The sequence below is a fragment of the Saccoglossus kowalevskii genome, chromosome 8 (genome assembly GCF_978046115.1).
Source record: "Saccoglossus kowalevskii chromosome 8, keSacKowa6.1, whole genome shotgun sequence".
Lineage (NCBI taxonomy): Eukaryota > Metazoa > Hemichordata > Enteropneusta > Harrimaniidae > Saccoglossus > Saccoglossus kowalevskii.
This window is the reverse complement of record NC_140648.1, coordinates 16,985,662-17,005,274: the sequence shown is the minus strand read 5'-3', so window position 1 is coordinate 17,005,274 and position 19,613 is coordinate 16,985,662. Positions and strand designations below refer to the sequence as shown.

The window sequence follows — 19,613 nt, the reverse complement described above, 5'->3', positions numbered from 1 at the left end:
ATGATATCTTTAATTCTCTAATTTTGGTGAATATTTTTGTAATTTTTGGTAAAAAGTGATATTTTCGACTTCTTGTTAAAAACCGCAAGTCCAATTGCTTTGATATTACATATATAGGTACTACATGTGGACCTCTCTCAGATTTGTTCATTTTGTAATGATATCTTTAATTCTCTAATTTTGGTGAATATTTTTGTCATTTTTGGCAAAAAGTGATATTTTCGACTTCTTGTTGAAACCGCAAGTCCAATTGCTTTGATATTACATATATAGGTACTACATGTGGACCTCTCTCAGATTTGTTCATTTCATAATGATATCTTCAATTCTCTAATTTTGGTGAATATTTTTGTAATTTTTTGTAAAAAGTGATATTTTCAACTTCTTGTTAAAAACCGCAAGTCCAATTGCTTTGATATGACATATATAGGTACTACATGTGGACCTCTCTCAGATTTGTTTATTTTGTAATGATATCTTTAATTCTCTAATTTTGGTGAATATTTTTGTAATTTTTGGTAAAAAGTGATATTTTCGACTTCTTGTTAAAAACCGCAAGTCCAATTGCTTTGATATTACATACATAGGTACTACATGTGGACCTCTCTCAGATTTGTTCATTTTGTAATGATATCTTTAATTTTCTAATTTTGGCGAATATTTTTGTCATTTTTGGTAAAAAGTGATATTTTCGACTTCTTGTTAAAAACCGCAAATCCAATTGCTTTGATATATATATATAGGTACTACATGTGGACCTCTCTCAGATTTGTTCATTTTCTGATGATATCTTCTGTTCTTTAATTGCCATGTGCATTGCTAACAGCAGAGCTATCTCAGTCGACAGGCAGCTTGTTATTATTAGAGGACGCTTATGCGCGTAATCATTCCATATTTGGAATTCACATTTTCTTGTATGGTAGGATGAAAATACCCCGTAAAATACCGCAAAATTACGGTACGCTGTAACGTATGGCGTTACGGTGACAGATGTATAATAATAATCTTTATTGAACTTGTATTGTCATAAATATATATCAAACCGCTCTCTTGAAAACAATGCTCTTTTTTTTGTGATTGAGGCCCTCTATAGTTGAGATCAGTTTCTTTATTTCCATTTTTTTTTAGCGCGGAGGGCGAAAGTAAAGCAATGCATTTTCTTTCATTTGTTTTAATTCAATCCAGTATTTAATCATTTTTTTCACACTTGAAAATAATAGAAGATATTTGGCTACTGTAGTTCTTGTAGGCATGCTAAATTAGTTGCCTTAGCGTTTATCTGAAACAGGGTTTTGTGGAATTTAAGTGTAATTTTTGCATTGGCATAAGGTTAAAAGTATTTTTTGAATGACAAATTGAGTGAATTATCTAAATTTTGCTGCAATAAGTAGTAGTACTGTTTGACCATAGATTCAAACATTCAAAGGTGTGATTAGGATGCTCTTACATTTCATTGTAAAATACAGCAGTGTGAACCAACGATATATTTTCTGAACGAACACGACACCAATGAACAGACAATAAATTTATTTCACACCACTTTTTTATTTAATTTTGTGTTAAATGTTCGTCTATATTGAATAGTTCATATGTATTTCAAATTATTGCTGTGAGCAACACGATACCTCAAAAAAATTGTGATTCCATTTATTAATTTTTACGAATAAATAAATGCGGGCCTGTAACTGCGAGCCTGCTATCCTGACTTCAAATGAGATGTCTGTTTTGTGACATAAGTTTTACTGTAGAAATTTGCAAAGAGAATAAACAGTGACGCCATGTAGATGATGAGAAACGCCATTGGCCAACGTGGATATCCACAATTTGAATATATCACATAAGCAGTGTGCAGCATCACTGTGACGAATTGTATCTGCAAAGATGAAAAAAGTTGATTGTTAAAGCGGGGGTGTCGTCATGCGCATGCATCAGTTGGCCATAGCGTGTCATTGTTTACAAACAAGCATCTACCCATGAGCCTTTGTGTTCTAAGCGTGTGTTGTTATCATCGCTTGGGACTCAATTCCTGCGCGTACGCAGGTGACGACCCTCTCGCTTTAATTATAAAAGATATAGTATGAACGACAACTTGACATTTCCGGTATATTGCAAGGCGCTTAATTTCGGATTTGGGTCTCACAGCAGTATTCATTGATAAAAACAATGTTAAACAACACCGCGAAGTACGAGCTTAACCTTTGTAATTGTAGGAAGGTATCTTTTCAGCTAAAAAAAATGTTGTATACTAACCATTTGTACTTTAGTGAGATATCTTTTCCACCAAAGATACGGTTGCATACTTGGTCCAATGGCGGATAGCGTGTAGTAGGTATACATTATAATATGGACAAAACAGTTTACCATTGCAGAAAAAAATGCTGTAAATATATTAAAATATTGAGGTATTAGACAATAATAGATTCACACAATATCGTTACCAAGCCTAACGGAGAGTAGAATACATAATAGCTGAAAGCTCACTACACTAAAGAAAAGGCACCGTACCCTCCTACATTCCTAGCTAATCATCTTTTCAGCGACCAACCACCACAACAAAAAAAGAACAGGTTAAAAAGCGTCCTATCCACTTGTGTGACCGCGACCCAATTTGAAACAAAACCATCATCGACCGACTCTGTGACCAACCACCACAGTAAAGACCTGGATAAAAGGCTCCTAACTACCTGTACCTCCAGCGATCCACTCTGTGACCAACCACCCCAGTAAAGACCAGGATAAAAGGCTCATATCTACCTGTACCTCCAGCGACCCACTCTGTGACCAACCACCACAGTAAAGACCTGGATAAAAGGCTCCTAACTACCTGTACCTCCAGCGATCCACTCTGTGACCAACCACCACAGTAAAGACCAGGTTAAAAGGCTCATATCTACCTGTACCTCCAGCGATCCACTCTGTGACCAACCACCACAGTAAAGACCAGGATAAAAGGCTCCTATCTACCTGCACCTCCAGTGATCCACTCTATGACCAACCACCACAGTAAAGACCAGATTAAAAGGCTCCTACTTACCTGTACCTCCAGCGATCCACTCTGTGACCAACCACCACAGTAAAGACCAGGATAAAAGGCTCATATCTACCTGTACCTCCAGCGACCCACTCTGTGACCAACCACCACAGTAAAGACCAGGATAAAAGGCTCATATCTACCTGTACCTCCAGCGACCCACTCTGTGATCAACCACCACAGTAAAGACCAGGATAAAAGGCTCATATCTACCTGTACCTCCAGCGACCCACTCTGTGACCAACCACCACAATAAAGACCTGGTTAAAAGGCTCCTACCTACCTGCACCTCCATGCAGCGATCCACTCTGTGACCAACCACCACAGTAAAGACCAGGATAAAAGGCTCATATCTACCTGTACCTCCAGCGACCCACTCTGTGACCAACCACCACAATAAAGACCTGGTTAAAAGGATCCTACCTACTCTGTGACCAACCACCACAGTAAAGACCTGGTTAAAAGGATCCTACCTACCTGCACCCCCATGCAGCGATCCACTCTGTGACCAATCACCACAGTAAAGACCAGGTTAAAAGGCTCCTACCTACTCTGTGACCAACCACCACAGTAAAGACCTGGTTAAAAGGCTCCTATCTACCTGTACCTACAGCGATCCACTCTTTGACCAACCACCACAGTAAAGACCAGGTTAAAAGGCTTCTACCTACCTGCACCTCCATGCAGCGATCCACTCTGTGACCAACCACCACAGTAAAGACCAGATTAAAAGGCTCCTACTTACCTGTACCTCCAGCGACCCACTCTGTGACCAACCACCACAGTAAAGACCAGATTAAAAGGCTCCTACTTACCTGTACCTCCAGCGACCCACTCTGTGACCAACCACCACAGTAAAGACCAGGATAAAAGGCTCATATCTACCTGTACCTCCAGCGACCCACTCTGTGACCAACCACCACAGTAAAGACCAGGATAAAAGGCTCATATCTACCTGTACCTCCAGCGACCCACTCTGTGATCAACCACCACAGTAAAGACCAGGATAAAAGGCTCATATCTACCTGTACCTCCAGCGACCCACTCTGTGATCAACCACCACAGTAAAGACCAGGATAAAAGGCTCATATCTACCTGCACCTCCAGCGACCCACTCTGTGACCAACCACCACAATAAAGACCAGGATAAAAGGCTCCTCCCTACCTGCACCTCCATGCAGCGATCCACTCTGTGACCAACCACCACAGTAAAGACCAGGATAAAAGGCTCCCACCTACCTGAACCTCCAGCGATCCACTCTGTGATCAATAACCACAGTACAGACCTGGTTAAAAGGCTCCCACCTACCTGAACCTCCAGCGATCCACTTCGTAACAAACCACCATAAGAACGGCATAGTTGCATGATGATACAAGTGAAGAAATGTTACTTGTCCATTTTTCTTCCTCAGTATAAAAATAAACTGTTGAGAAGGGGAACGGTTTTTACATTATTTGTCAATGAATCTAAAACTAATATACTTTCACCGTATATTTCATAATAGACACGGAAATGGAGCGTTTTAAGAGTCAAAATCGTCAAAAATCATGAGGGAAGGCGATGTATACCAAGTACTCACCGTATCAATAAACTCGATATATTTTGATATATAAAACCACCAACAAGCACTTGCGAGCTGCAATACACAACAATCGCATTAATAAATGGAATCTCTAATCCGGGCATCTATTTCTATCACAATATTTAACATCATGCTATATGTGTAAATTTGTCAATACTGTAAAATACTGTATTTTACTGGAATACATTTTCGCTGAATAGACTTGGGTGTTCTGTATAGAATTCATTTTCACTGATTTTTGATAAGTTGCGATGTAAAATATGGAAAAAAGTATATTCGCTAGATTTTATTTAACTGATTCATTCCATCAGCAACAATAGCGAAAATTCCAACCGAAAATAATTTATTCCACAATATATCATATATCGAAATCTCATCAATTGCGCCCTCTTTCGATGAGCCAAAAACTGAACACACAGTCGTTCAAATGTACACTCTTTGAACGTAAACACTTCATTGATTTACTTGTTTTGGCGATAAAATAAATCTCATATTTAAAAAAAAAAAGTATATTCATGATGATATGCGAGTCTTCGCATAACGCACAATGGATCCCCATAGTTACCTATAAACGTGCTTTGGATGAAGTCTGTGGTTTGTGGTTTGCTCGATCGTCGGAAAGTGAACATGAATTGAATAACACGTGACTGATTAATTATTTAAATATTCGATTTAATGATACTGATAAATACAAACGGTTCCAGCATCAGTCTAAATACATGCCATAGGTCTACAACGCCCTTACAACTGTGACTGCAAAAATGTCGCAGTTATATCATCGCGTGACGTTATGTGTGGAAGGGTCAGCCACTGCAGGATAACAAACATACAAGTAAACGAAATAGCGCCACCAACTTACTAACTTGAACACGGATACTTACGCGAATTGGTTGTAAGTTACTACTATAGTCGACGCTCTGGCATAACCAGCTGAATTCTGGTCGTGGCCAAGCCGCTAGGAGAAACTAAATAAACAATAAAACAAGTTTAAAACAGAAAAAACAATCATGTAATCATAGTAAATAACTTGAAGGCCGTGTAGATCTGAAAGTGAAGATCATATGTATACAGTATGCAGTCGAATAAATATCACATAATAAACGGTGTTATGCATTTTTTTTCTCGGGACCTTTTTTTTGCTTTTGCCGTTTTTAATCGGTGTCCATAATTCCTCACTTCTATAAATCGCGCCCTCAAGTGATAAAGCGCTTCTATGCCGCCAAAATGACATATATGGGGGGGGGGGGGGGGGCAAGGGTTATTTTCGTTCAACGTAATTGCAATATTTTTTTGTTCGTACTACGCAAATTGAAAAAAATAAATTCCGTAATTCTGTAATCACAAGCTAGACGTACAACGTAATCGATCAAATATTTTTTACGTACACTGTAAAAATGTGTCATTTTTCTCGGTACATCCAAATAAAAAAATCGTGAAGAATAATCCAGGGAAATTACATTATAGAAACTGTAAAACGACTAGATGACAAAATTCACTACAAAATTGAATGTCAAGACGTAAAAGGCCCTCTAACCGAATGAAGAGCATCGCGAGGGTAATATGCGCATGCATCTCTACACACGGCGCAGCAATGGTGGAGAATTTGAGCCGGAGAGCTCTTCGGACCATTCAATGTTCCTTTTTTTAACACTGTAAACTGTAAAAACGTCTTTTTTTCTTTGTAAATTGTAAAACGCTCTTTTTATTTCCCGTAAAACCGTACCAGCTACCCCCCTTGCCTCCCCTCATATATGGATGAGGCAATGTCGTTCAAATCAACCACTGTATTTGGTTGTGTAATCGTTCGTCATCTAGAATATAGTAAAATTTCTCGAAAACATAATCTTTATTGATGAACGACTGTAGATCAAAAACATATCGACGAATTGTACGGTAGAGAAAACCATTTTAACAGAATTAAAGTGCGGTAGTCGTCGCGCCACGCATGTGCGAGATATATGGGTCTCATATAAACAAAGATGACGACTTTGACTGTTGTTCAGATCAACGAGTACGAACTGAGATGTTTCCAAGCTTTAATTAAGTAATTTTCATGTTATTGGAAAGTATCGAAGGAGTCACCGGCGGTAATCAGTGCAAGTCGCGCCCAGGTCAAACCTCATACTTGTGATTTCCATTTGAAGAGCGCATTGGATTGTGGGAAAATCAATGTTTATCAACACACCTGTGACTCATGCGCAGCGCGACGACTACCGCGCTTTAACCATTTTAACAGAATTAAAGTGCGGTAGTCGTCGCGTCACGCATGCGCGAGATATATGGGTCTCATATAAATAAAGATGGCGACTTTCACTGTTGCGCAGACTATCGAGTACAAACTGCGACGTCTCCAAGCTTTAATTAGATCATTTTTAGGTGATTGGAAGGTATCGAAGGAGTATCAGCGGTAAACAAGTCGCGCCCAGGTCAAACCTCATACTTGTGATTTCAATTTGAAGAGCGCATTGGATTGTAGGAAAATCAATGTTTATCAACACAAATGTCGCACATGCGCAGCGCGAAGACCACCGCGCTTAAACGTTACGCTACACTCGCAAACCATCAGGTGACGCAAAGAGGCTTGGGTGGTGTGGCGACGGGCAGGTCCAGTGAAGAGAGGACATGCCCACACAAGAAACCGTCCTCAATTATTTCTTGCAATGCTTGTAGATATACATGTTTAGATGTTCAATTCGAACATGAGGTCTCTGAACAGCGAAATGGTGAATTGCCCGAGTTACGGACATTAAGTTACGAACACCGAGTTATATGGAAAGCCGTAACTGTCTTAGATGCACTATAACTATTATATTCTGATCACTTGCCTTTATATTCTGATAAAACTTTATTATATTCTGATCAAACGTTATTATACTCTGATCAAATGTTATTATATTCTGATCAAACGTTATTATATTCTGATCAAATGTTATTATGTGCTGATCAAACGTTATTATATTCTGATCAAACGTTATTATGTGCTGATCAAACGTTATTATACTCTGATCAAGCGTTATTGTATTCTGATCAAACGTTATTATATTCTTATCAAACGTTATTATATTCTGATCATACGTTATTATATTCTAATAAAACTTTATTATATTCTGATCAAACGTTATTATATTCTAATAAAACTTTATTATATTCTGATCAAATGTTATTATATTCTGATCAAACGTTATTATATTCTGATCAAACGTTATTATATTCTGATCAAATGTTATTATATTCTGATCAAATGTTATTATATTCTGATCAAACGTTATTATGTGCTGATCAAACGTTGTTAGATTCTGATCAAATGTTATTATATTCTGATCAAATGTTATTATATTCTGATCAAACGTTATTATGTGCTGATCAAACGTTGTTAGATTCTGATCAAATGTTATTATATTCTGATCAAATGTTATTATATTCTGATCAAACGTTATTATGTGCTGATCAAACGTTGTTAGATTCTGATCAAATGTTATTATATTCTGATCAAATGTTATTATATTCTGATCAAACGTTATTATGTGCTGATCAAACGTTATTAGATTCTGATAAATTGTTATTATATGCTGATCAAATGTTATTATATTCTGATCAAACGTTATTATATTCTGATCAAATGTTATTATATTCTGATCAAATGTTATTATATTCTGATCAAACGTTATTATATTCTGATCACATGTTATTATATTCTGATCAAACGTTATTATATTCTGATCAAATGATATTATATTCTGATCAAACGTCATTATATTCTGATCAAACGTCATTATATTCTGATCAAACGTCATTATATTCTGATCAAACGTCATTATGTGCTGATCAAATGTTATTATATTCTGATCAAATGTTATTATATGCTGATCAAACGTTATTATGTGCTGATCAAACGTTATTATGTGCTGATCAAACGTTATTATATTCTGATCAAATGTTATTATATTCTGATCAAATGCCATTATGTGCTGATCAAACGTTATGAGCTCGGTTGTTATTATATTGTCTGGCCATTTGTTGTCGAGAGAGGGCGCGCTTGGACATACATCTGTTATGCGCACGCATGTTGATTCTCGGCGGGACGAGCCTGATGAATAAATTTGAGTATGGAAGCTATTTTAAGAAAATTGGAACTTGGCAACCTCATTCAACGTTTCAGGGATGAAAGAATAGAGCCGCCAATTGTACAGTGCATGACTGAAGGAGAGTTAACAAGACTAGGGATAACCACAATGGGTGATCGAGTTCGCCTACGACAACTGTGTCAGGAACATGGTGAACATGAGCGTGATCACGATGACCCGCCTGGCTCGGGGCGGGCTTTTGCGTCAAGTCTTGCTTGAAGTATTTCTTCAGAGAGAAATGCATTGTTCATGCCCGGGCGAGCATCGCGTTCAAGGGGACGAGGTCGTAGCCGAGGAAATCTAACGAGCAAGAAACGTACTTGGACTGGCCATTTCATTTGCCTAGCGGACAGGTGCAGTACGAAAGTTCCGTCAGCAACAGAAAAAAGTGTCCTTCACAAAGCTGGACTTGGTTTTAAAAAAATCCAAGTAGAAAGCGATTGTGACGAACGCGGTTTGATCGAGAGGTTAACCTCTGATGACGTTCTGGAGGATGTTGCATCGTCGTCTGCTTCGAATTCTGTTGTTGGGTTTCCGCAGCTTAAGAACTGTGGCGGTTTTGAATTTCTACACTGCCAAAGAAATTCCAGACAATTGTCTGTTTTAGAGTGCCCCTGGACTGTTAAAGATTTGAAGGCAAATGTTGGGTCTCAGAGTAGGATTTACCTTAGCTGCAGTTCTGTAGCTCGCTTGGTTTCGCTGTCGGTTATTTTGTTCGTCGTGGTGTTAACGCGAAACCAGGGAGCTACAGTTCCATCCTATGCGAGTTACCCTATTTTACCGACCTGAAATCAGGTCGGGCCGTAACAACCGTTTTTTTTTCATTATTTTCGCCTCAAGTTTCTACTTTTCTACTGTCGATGGGTCCCGAAACTATTTCATCAATTATTTTGAGGGCGATTGTCCGAAATTGGTCGTTTTCATGTGAATTTAAAATTCTGTAAATGGTCCATTCTGGAATATGACAACTAATTTTCAACAGCCATCACATTTTCATATGGGAAGAACAAGATGGCACAACAGGTAACAAATTCTGTACTGTATCATTTATTTGAAAAGTCATTGATATCTAGCGATCGGTTGCCTGACAATAGAAAGCTTCACTGATTCAGTATTTTGATATTGCAAAGCAGATTCTTTCATAATCATAAAACTATTTTTGTTAAAATTTGAGCTGTAGTTTTATTGATGTTTGTCTATTTAGAATAAAAAAGAACTACCCTGAATGTGACTTAACTATTTCTGCTGCTTGAGTATAAATATCAATCCCATAGTTGTCTGAATGCCAGTCATTTGCTATATGTAGAGATAGTTCATCGATGCATGGTTGACTGAGTGCATACATATCATGTGTGATAATGGGTCTTTGATCATATTCTCCATCTTCCATATCATCAAGAACACCTTCAACACCATATCCTTCAAGGTCTGTGACTTCTATTCCTATAGGGTTTTGCCATTGTCCTGACATCCAGATGCGAAAGGGTGAAGAGTGAGTTGTGCGCATTCTATGACGACTCCATGCCATTCTCCAAGATTCAAGCTTCTGGTTTATTTTTCTCATGTAAACATAATGAAGTTCAGCGATATGATGCTCATCAAGTGGATCGAGGAGGTTATTTTCTTCCAGGAAGTAAAATATTTGAGAGTAAAGGCTGAACACTCCTTCATACACATCCCTCCACAGGCGTTCAATACGCTGGTTGTGAACACTCCTTCCAGTTATCATGCTCCCACGATTTTCCCCTCTTTTTGAAATCATGTAATCAGCTATATGAACATTTTCCAAGCCCATATCTGATCTGACACGGCTAGGCAGCCCATAGTTTTCAACACCTGACATGAAACATTTAAACAGTGTTGAAGCTTGGTTGTTGTCTGTGCATGCTAATGTAATGGGTAGTCTACTGAAACCATCAATGCATCCAAATATGATCATGTGCCAGCGTATTAATTTGTGGTTTGTGTCAACATGCCACAAGTGGTTAGGGCCCATGACATTGTATATGCGTCTTTGTAAACGCCCTCTTCTCCTTGCATTAACACCTTCAGAGTCAACCCGTTGGATGCTATTGTGTAATCTTGTTCGCTGAACTTTTATTTCCATTCCATATAACAGTTCTTTCAACAATTTTTCCCCACAATAAGGAAAATCAGTTGTTAGCTTCTGTACATGTGCATCCAAGTCTTCATTCGTTATATCAGAAAAATCTACTTTGCTTAGACCATACGTACGCATTCTCCTGTAAATGGTACTCTCAGAAACAGATAGAATTGATGATATTTCCTTAACTATAAATCCTTGATCAATAAAACTTTCCAATACTATATATGGGATGAAAAATTCTGGAACTCTGCTGCTGTCAGAATAAATTTTAACTGGTGCAGTTCCACCATGGGTGATGCAAGCCATGCGTATGGACATCATGTCACTTCTGCTCTGAACTCCTAGTTTTTCTAAATCCACTGTTGTAAGTTTACATACTAAATCAGAAGAAATTCTTTCTCTTTCAAAACACTCACTCAGATTTCCAAGGTTCAGATGTTCCAAAACGGTTGACATTTCCGAATTCATGATTCTAGATTTCCAATATGTCCACTTAACACATGGCATGCATGCATGCATTCTGGGATATCATTCAGAAGAATAATCATAATTTGTTTTGTACAGTTTAAAATGAATGTTTAATCAGCACATAATAACATTTGATCAGAATACAATAACGTTTGATCAGCACATAATGACGTTTGATCAGAATATAATAACATTTGATCAGCACATAATGACGTTTGATCAGAATATAATAACATTTGATCAGAATATAATAACGTTTGATCAGCACATAATAACGTTTGATCAGCACATAATAACGTTTGATCAGCACATAATGACGTTTGATCAGAATACAATAACGTTTGATTAGCACATAATAACGTTTGGTCAGAATATAATAACATTTGATCAGCACATTATGACGTTTGATCAGAATACAATAACATTTGATCAGCACATAATGACGTTTGATCAGAATACAATAACGTTTGATCAGCACATAATAACGTTTGATCAGAATATAATAACATTTGATCAGCACATAATGACGTTTGATCAGAATATAATAACATTTGATCAGAATATAATAACATTTGATCAGAATATAATAACATTTGATCAGAATATAATAACATTTGATCAGAATATAATAACATTTGATCAGAATATAATAACATTTGATCAGAATATAATAACGTTTGATCAGAATATAATAATGTTTGATCAGAATATAATAACGTTTGATCAGAATATAATAACATTTGATCAGCATATAATAACGTTTGATCAGCATATAATAACATTTGATCAGCATATAATAACATTTGATCAGAATATAATAAAGTTTTATTAGAATATAATAACGTTTGATCAGAATATAATAACATTTGATCAGAATATAATGACGTTTGATCAGAATATAATAACATTTGATCAGAATATAATAAAGTTTTATTAGAATATAATAACGTTTGATCAGATTATAATAACGTTTGATCAGAATATAATAACGTTTGACCAGAATACAATAACGTTTGATCAGAATACAATAACGTTTGATCAGAATATAATAACGTTTGATCAGCACATAATAACGTTTGATCAGAATATAATAACGTTTGATCAGCACATAATAACATTTGATCAGAATATAATAACGTTTGATCAGAATATAATAAAGTTTTATCAGAATATAAAGGCAAGTGATCAGAATATAATAGTTATAGTGCATCTAAGACAGTTACGGCTTTCCATAGAGTTACGAAAATGATGACGCCCATGTTTTAGAAACCACGCCCACTTTTGCGAAACCACGCCCAAATTGTAACTCGAAGTTCTGTTAACTGCTATTAAAAGCTCGAATTACAATTCGAGCATGGTTTCTGAAATATGGACGTGGTCATTTTTGTAACTCGGTGTTTTCGTAACTCGGTGTTTTCATAACTCGATATCAGTAACCCGAACAATTCAGCATCTCCTAATTAGCGAAACATTATGCTATATTGTTTTCCCTAAATTATTTTGACGAGCTTGCCCAAAAAGATCGAGGTTGGAGACGCCTTTTGACTCGACAATTGGAGTTTTTCGCTTAAAAAATGGTATAAATTTTGTAAAAGGTCCGAAAATAGTGGTAACATTTTTTTGGCTGGACCGTAAAAATCGGGGTCAAAACAGCGACGTATCCCGTTTACTCCAACTTTGGAAAGCGAGCACCAGGCTCCCTAGGTTTCACATAAAATTGATAACAAAACATACCGCATTCAAACACATTGAGAATTCTTGCAACCACATACTATAATATCATATCGTATCAACAAGAGCACTGACCTTCATAAACATAAACGTTGAAAGACCAACTAGAAACGCGTTGTATATTAGCATGAAACCTTTTAAATTCAGCGGTTTTTTGTTGTCCATGAACACTTGTCCTATGCGTACTAGGTGCAAATAAGCGATTGTAGCCAATAGAGGCATGAGTGGCGACTTCACCATCGGCCATTCGTTCGTACGTGGATCTAAAATTAATAATATACTCCCGGTGAACATAGCAATTGCAGTACCGGAGACGTAAGACGTGAAAAGTAGACAAGAAAGACATTGATGATTTTTCTTCTTCTTCCGATAAATAGAACATAGTAGTAGGTAATCCAGTATTTCCCGACGTTTCGGGCGATTGCTCTTCTTTATAGAATATCTTAATCAAGCGATGTCAATTCTTACAAGATGCCATTTGTAGTAAATATTGTGTGATAATATTAAAAGAGATAAGAGAAAGCTTGCCCCAGGCATTTTATAATGACAAATTAGTTTAAATTTGCAGTTGATTAGCATAGCGCCATCTGTATCTATATGTCGAGTTGCTCTTGTTTTTTGTGTGTGCTGTATTGATTTGAGTTTTTAATGACGAATGTAATCTCCATATTATAAACAATGTTTTTTTTACAAGAAATGGCATGCATGGATTCCAAGCTGGTTTATTAAATATGACACCAACTACCAATTTTTGAATTTTGATTGGAAAATTGGAAAACTATATAATGTTTATATAACACGTTTTTATAGAAATCGCTGTAAATGTTTAAACTTAGAGAGAACATCGTTTGACCTTCAGAACCACATTATAACGCGTTATCGGCACGACTAAATAAAATATGGGTTGCCTAAACTGATAACATCCATTGGACATGGCACCACTATGTTTATGATACTCGTAAATGTCGTGTGTCAAGCGCTATATTGTTATAATCGTAGTAGGTCATAGTTTGGTATCTACATCCCATTGTTTAAGCAGTCGATACAATGCAATCTGGGATAAGGGCGTACCAGTTCGTTGTTATCCTGTTCAGTGACACGGATACAACGTGTGATCGGTAAACCGCAGAGAAAGAATCCAGCTAAGAATGCACGCACAACGTTGCATATAAATATGAACGCCGGTTGAAAATACATCGGTGAAACTTTGCAACAAAACTATTCACACAAGTTGCGCTGCATAAGAAGACAACAAGGAGCAAAACGCGGCTAATACCTTGCCGTGAATGAATGATACGTGATAGTACGTAAAAGTCGATCTAAAAATAGTCACACACCAGATTCTACAGCGTAAAATGTGATGGTATTATCACCACGACTATATTCATACGATCCCATGCCAATTCGCATCTTTACTATGTCAAGCCAATGATTGATTCCACCATAGACCCTAACAGATGTTTAGGGTCTATGATTCCACGCATATCGCACCTATTCACGTACCATGGTCTTATAGGGCATCACAGCGCACGAACCACGATAGGACAAAGTATACCGGGACAGATAGTGCAACTTAAGATAATGCACTGACCATACACTTGCTAGCTACTATACATGTCGCTGTTTAGTGTAAAATAACAGCCAATAAGAATACATGTCACGAACTTACCGGCAATGCTCTCTACCCATTGCAACAGTTCCCTCATTTGACTTGTCGCCATCTCGATAGTATAAAGGCACCGACCGGCACTTCTACGTTACGGACGCGTTAGTCATGGGGGTTGCGATTGTAATTTGCATAGTACACTGTTTGCGCATGTCAGACAAAATCCGATGGTAGATACCAGCCAGTAATATAAGTAAAATTCCCAATATAATATGACCTATTATATATAATATAGTGGTTTTTTGAATGCTACATCATCCCGACATTGTACACTAAGTTAGATCTATAAACAAATATGATGTCAGTGACTACCATTAATGAAAAACATTTTAATACAATTACATACTTCGTCACGTTCTAATCCGCTATAATTGCAAATATTAAAAGGCCCTCTGATTTGACCTGAATAACCCCTTTTTCTGTAAGCATAACGTACTAAAACACAGAAGCTGAGTAACACGTGGTTATATACTAGCTCCAAGTTTAAGCGAGTGTTTCTACTACATGTACCAGCACATTTGTGCTACACAAGTACTAATTCAAGTTGCGCCTGCGCGAGACATCTGACATAAGGATGCAAAAACCCGGATCTAAGTCCGAATCAGCTCGTTTTATTCAATAGTTTTTACTACAAACTCAAAATATCGTATACCAGAGTATACGACTCGGGCATAAAGCGCATAATTATAAGGAACCAGCATAAGTACGATTTTAAAAATTGGAGACAAAAATACTTTATCATATAATAGAAATTTAGGTTATGATCAATAGGCTATTTTTATGTACAATAATGCCATGCGCTTGTATGCGTTTAGTTTACTGCCACACAGAGAATAGACTTGTCACGTGGTACCAACCGAGAAACCTCATTACACGCGATATCACTCACACAACAACAATGGAACGGGAAGGTTCTCGTCAAAAAGACTGCCTTTTGTTATGCAGATCAACTATCACTCGCGTCATACTGGTAGTATGTGCTATGGTATGCGGCAATTGAGACAAACCAATGATGTATTGTGCGGACGTAGTTTAATGGCGGATAACAAGGACGTGTACGGAGAAGTAAAGATAAACAAACGAACAGAACGAAAGAACAACTCAGACGGTCGTGTGATGGCGTGATACCCCTTCCGTTTCTCCCCCTAACAATCCATGTAAGATATTAAATGTCACAATTGAATGTCATAAACTTTAATTCTGTTACTGTAATTCGAGTATAGTAATATGAACTACACGAGAATATACATTTACAGGATTGTTATAACATAATCAACATAAACACAATTTTGGGTGGCGCTAGGCTCTCACCCCGAAGTTAAGGCATTATTAAGGCCCAAGCTAACAACCTAAATTTAAATTCATGGGTGGCGCTAGGCTCACACCCTACATAGGCATTATTATGGCCTTGAATTCATTCCATTACCCAATTTCCATTCAGTTGCCATCCAGGTGGCTTTCTAACTCTGGAGGATCGACGAGGCATAATATGATCAGCTGGCTCCTCATTATTGTCACCTCGTTCTGGTGAGGCTTGAGATAAGGTTGGGGTGACCATGGTAGTAGGCAATGATGTAATCTCAGTATCCGACTCAGAGTCTTCAACTTCATTTAGACCTCTAACAAGATCGGAGAAGGGCTGATGTAGCACAGTAGGCTTAATTGGATAGCAATCATTAAGTCTAACATCATATACTTTAGCACAGAACTGGGATTTTGTGAACTTTCTAATTTGACAATGGTCATCAGACAGACCAACAACCAAGTAACAATTTCTGGTTTTATCCCTATCGCCGTAAAGATATATACAAGGTCTCCAAGACATATATCTCCTGCAGCAGATTGTGACTTACCATGCGCTTTCGATTTTGAACTAGGACCATGGCTAACTATGCGCTGGAAATGTTGCTGTTGTATTATTTGTCGATCATCTATAGGTAACTGCTCCCCAGTGAACTGGTCTCTTTGTGTCCATATCTCACGTGCCGATAAGCCTCCTTTCCTTATTCTGGTATTTAAATTAGCAGTCGCCATTGCTAAGGTAGTAGTGGATAAGGGACCTCCCTCAGGATTTATGTTGAGGCATTCAAGGCCAAGTTCGTTGATAGCATTCTTCGCCACAGGATTCTTATTAATATTTTTAACATTTCCAACCTGTAAACGTATACCTAGTCGTTTAAGTTTCGGGTCATTGGTTATGGCAACCAAGCCCGGGCCAGAGTCTATACGGATGAAGATATCCTCATCACCCAAAGATCTAACCTCAGCACAGAGAGCCAATATGACATTTTGAACGTCATCATGCTTCTCGCTCTCCATCATAGCAGTTAGGGTGAAGGAGGATACTGTTTCACGAAGAACAAAGATGTACTGGCGCTGTCTGTGCATAATATCCTCGGCAAATGAACTGCCTATGTGGTTTGGTGGTGTTGATGTTGACTGAGGACACAGCTGTGTTGGTACAAATTTCAGGGATAGACAATGATGGCATGAAGCACATACTGCTTCAATAGCTCTGTCCAGGTCCAAGGCAAAAAAATATCTGCTGAACAAGCGTTTCATTTGGTGTTTGGAGGGGTGATTGAAGCAAAGATGAACTGCAGTGAGCAGGCCATCAAAGACACTCCTCGGGACAACAATACGTTCTCTGGTAGGCTGGAAAGGTTGTGTATCTCTCACTATAAGAAGCCCATCATTGGCCACAGTGACATCTCCCAGGTAGCGTTTTACGTCTTTAATTTTAACCAATTTCTTTGAGGGTCTGGTGCCTTGAATAAGATGTGAATGAGTATGTCTTAGGCTAGAACACTCTTGCTGAGTGGCCAGCCAGGCCGCACGACTTGTAAAAGGCATCTTCACCGACCCTTCAATGACGTCACTTACAGTCATATTACTAACTGCACAACTCTCCAACTCTTCAACAAACTTACAAATTTGGCAAGATTGATCCAAACATTCTGAGGGATGTCGACTTGCAAAGTCAGTAGGTACATTTGAGACTCCTGCTATATGTTGAACATCTATCATATAGCGGCTCAATGTGGACAAGAATGTAGTAACTCTGAAACTAGCCGAGAACTCATCCCGTCTCAATTTCTCGTAAGCCTGGACACAAGGTCGACTATCGGTCAAAAGCTGTGTTTTATGTTTTGATTGTATTATATAAGGAGCAAAGTGCTTTACTGCTGCCCCTATACACAAAGCTTCTACTTTGCAGGGCAGCCATGCAATTTGATGTTTCTTCAATTTAGCATTGAAAAAACCTGATAGACGTAATTTGCCATTTTGTTGATAGGAGTACAATGTAGCAGCAATTCTTTTGTTTTTCCCGGAGGCATCTGTGATTATCCAGAATTGGTCATTTGGCCCAGGTAATGTAATCTCTCGACAATTTTGTAGTGCATATTGAGCAGTTTTAAATGAGTCTATTAGGTTCTGTTTTTTTCCTAGCTGATTGTTGTCCAGCTGTTGCCTGCTCCAGAGGATCGATGAGGTCAGCATAGCCTTTAAGGACACAGCTGAGGACTTTGTATGCTCCAATAAATGAACCCTGGGGTCTGAACCCGAGACATTGTTAGGTGGATCGATTGAAGAGAGAGTAGCAATTCTGTGTGGGCTAGCTTTAATTCTGCCATTTGACCAAATCCAACCCAAAATATTTGTAGATTTGGGACAGACTATGGTCTTTCTAGCTGATAGATGTAGATTATTATTGTGCAGTGCTTCAAGTGTGCGACTCCAATTATGTAAGACACTGTCAGGTGTTCCACCCCCAATATAGAGATCATCAGCTATTTTCGAAGCACAGCCTTCCTGGATAAGGTCGCCTAGAACTCTGCACATAACTTCTTCCAAACTGGTTTCGGATCCTGGCATACCCATAGCACAGTGTGTATATACCCTGACTCCTTTAAATGGAGTCGCCACTCCACAATATTTCATGGACTTTGATGCTAGCGGGATTTGATAATAGGCCTGATTCAAATCTGTTTGAATAATATACTTCCATCCGGCAATGTCACGTAGTACATTATCCACACTTGGCATTAAGGATGGTTGAGGCTTACTGTATTGGGCAACTTCACCGAATGATGTTACTAGGCGGCTTCCGCCATTCGGTTTTTTTACTAAGAATGACAGGTTGAGATATTCTACTGTAACATTGACTTGTTCTGGTTTAGTGAATACGCCTGCAGATTCGAGCTCATCAAATTTATTTTGTAATTCAATCATTGTAGCACAGTTATAATGAGGAAGTCTACCCTTTCTCTGTGGGGGTAAGACTGGGCCCATATTTACCACTGCTTCAATCTTTCCACTAGCCCTGTTATACTTAGATATTAAAGGGTTGAATACTTCATCATATTGTAAATGCAGATCTCCAAATTTGCCCTTAATATCCACAGGAAGCTGGTTGTCTGGGTCCAGTGATACACTAGATGAGTGTGGGTGAGATGATTTCAGTGGGTTGTGTGCTATTAAAGTTGTCTCATGGGTATTTTCCATTAATGCTGGTGTTATCGGGCGAACTTGGCACCAATGGTCATGTCGTTTTACCAATATTAGATCAGGTGTTGAGTTAGTAACTCTGAGGATGTGGCCAAGTGACTGCATTTCCTGGGGGATAGGCCACGTTTTACTGAATTTAACATGTTTATTGGCCTGACTATCCATTCGAGGTTCCAGTGCTAGCATAGAATCTGGTTCACATTCCTCTGGGATATCCAGCTGAATAAATTCACCTGGTAGAATTGTCTGTTGAGTAGAACTTCTAAGCAAACAGGATTGAGTACGACGTATGGAAGCGGTGCGGTCAGGTTGAGGGCCATAATAGATGATATCGGTGCCCTTAATAATGACCTGTCTTTTGGCTGGACGGGTTGCAATATCATTGTCCACAAGA

General features: G+C 38.1%; 1 protein-coding gene across 1 annotated transcript; it reads right to left on the bottom strand.

Annotated features, from left to right (window-relative positions):
- Nucleotides 1-1,525: 1,525 nt before the first annotated feature.
- On the bottom strand, nucleotides 1,526-14,833 carry LOC100375515 (very long chain fatty acid elongase 4-like). Its single transcript, XM_002733253.4, has 7 exons — nucleotides 14,714-14,833; nucleotides 13,120-13,307; nucleotides 5,496-5,579; nucleotides 4,612-4,668; nucleotides 4,341-4,455; nucleotides 2,251-2,378; nucleotides 1,526-1,873 (listed from the first exon to the last, which is right to left on the bottom strand). Exons 1-7 carry the CDS (start codon nucleotides 14,763-14,765, stop codon nucleotides 1,697-1,699), a joined length of 801 nt encoding a protein of 266 aa, XP_002733299.2. The 5' UTR covers nucleotides 14,766-14,833; the 3' UTR covers nucleotides 1,526-1,696.
- Nucleotides 14,834-19,613: the final 4,780 nt, after the last annotated feature.

Bases quoted from the DNA above. Each gene is read 5' to 3' on its own strand.
- LOC100375515 (XM_002733253.4), bottom strand. From the start codon at position 14,765: ATGGCGACAAGTCAAATGAGGGAACTGTTGCAATGGGTAGAGAGCATT. The intron at 4,456-4,611 runs GTGAGTACTTGG...CCTTCTCAACAG, and splicing joins ATATCGAGTTTATTGATACG to TTTATTTTTATACTGAGGAA. The intron at 1,874-2,250 runs GTTAGTATACAA...TCATCTTTGCAG, and splicing joins ATCTCACTAAAGTACAAATG to ATACAATTCGTCACAGTGAT.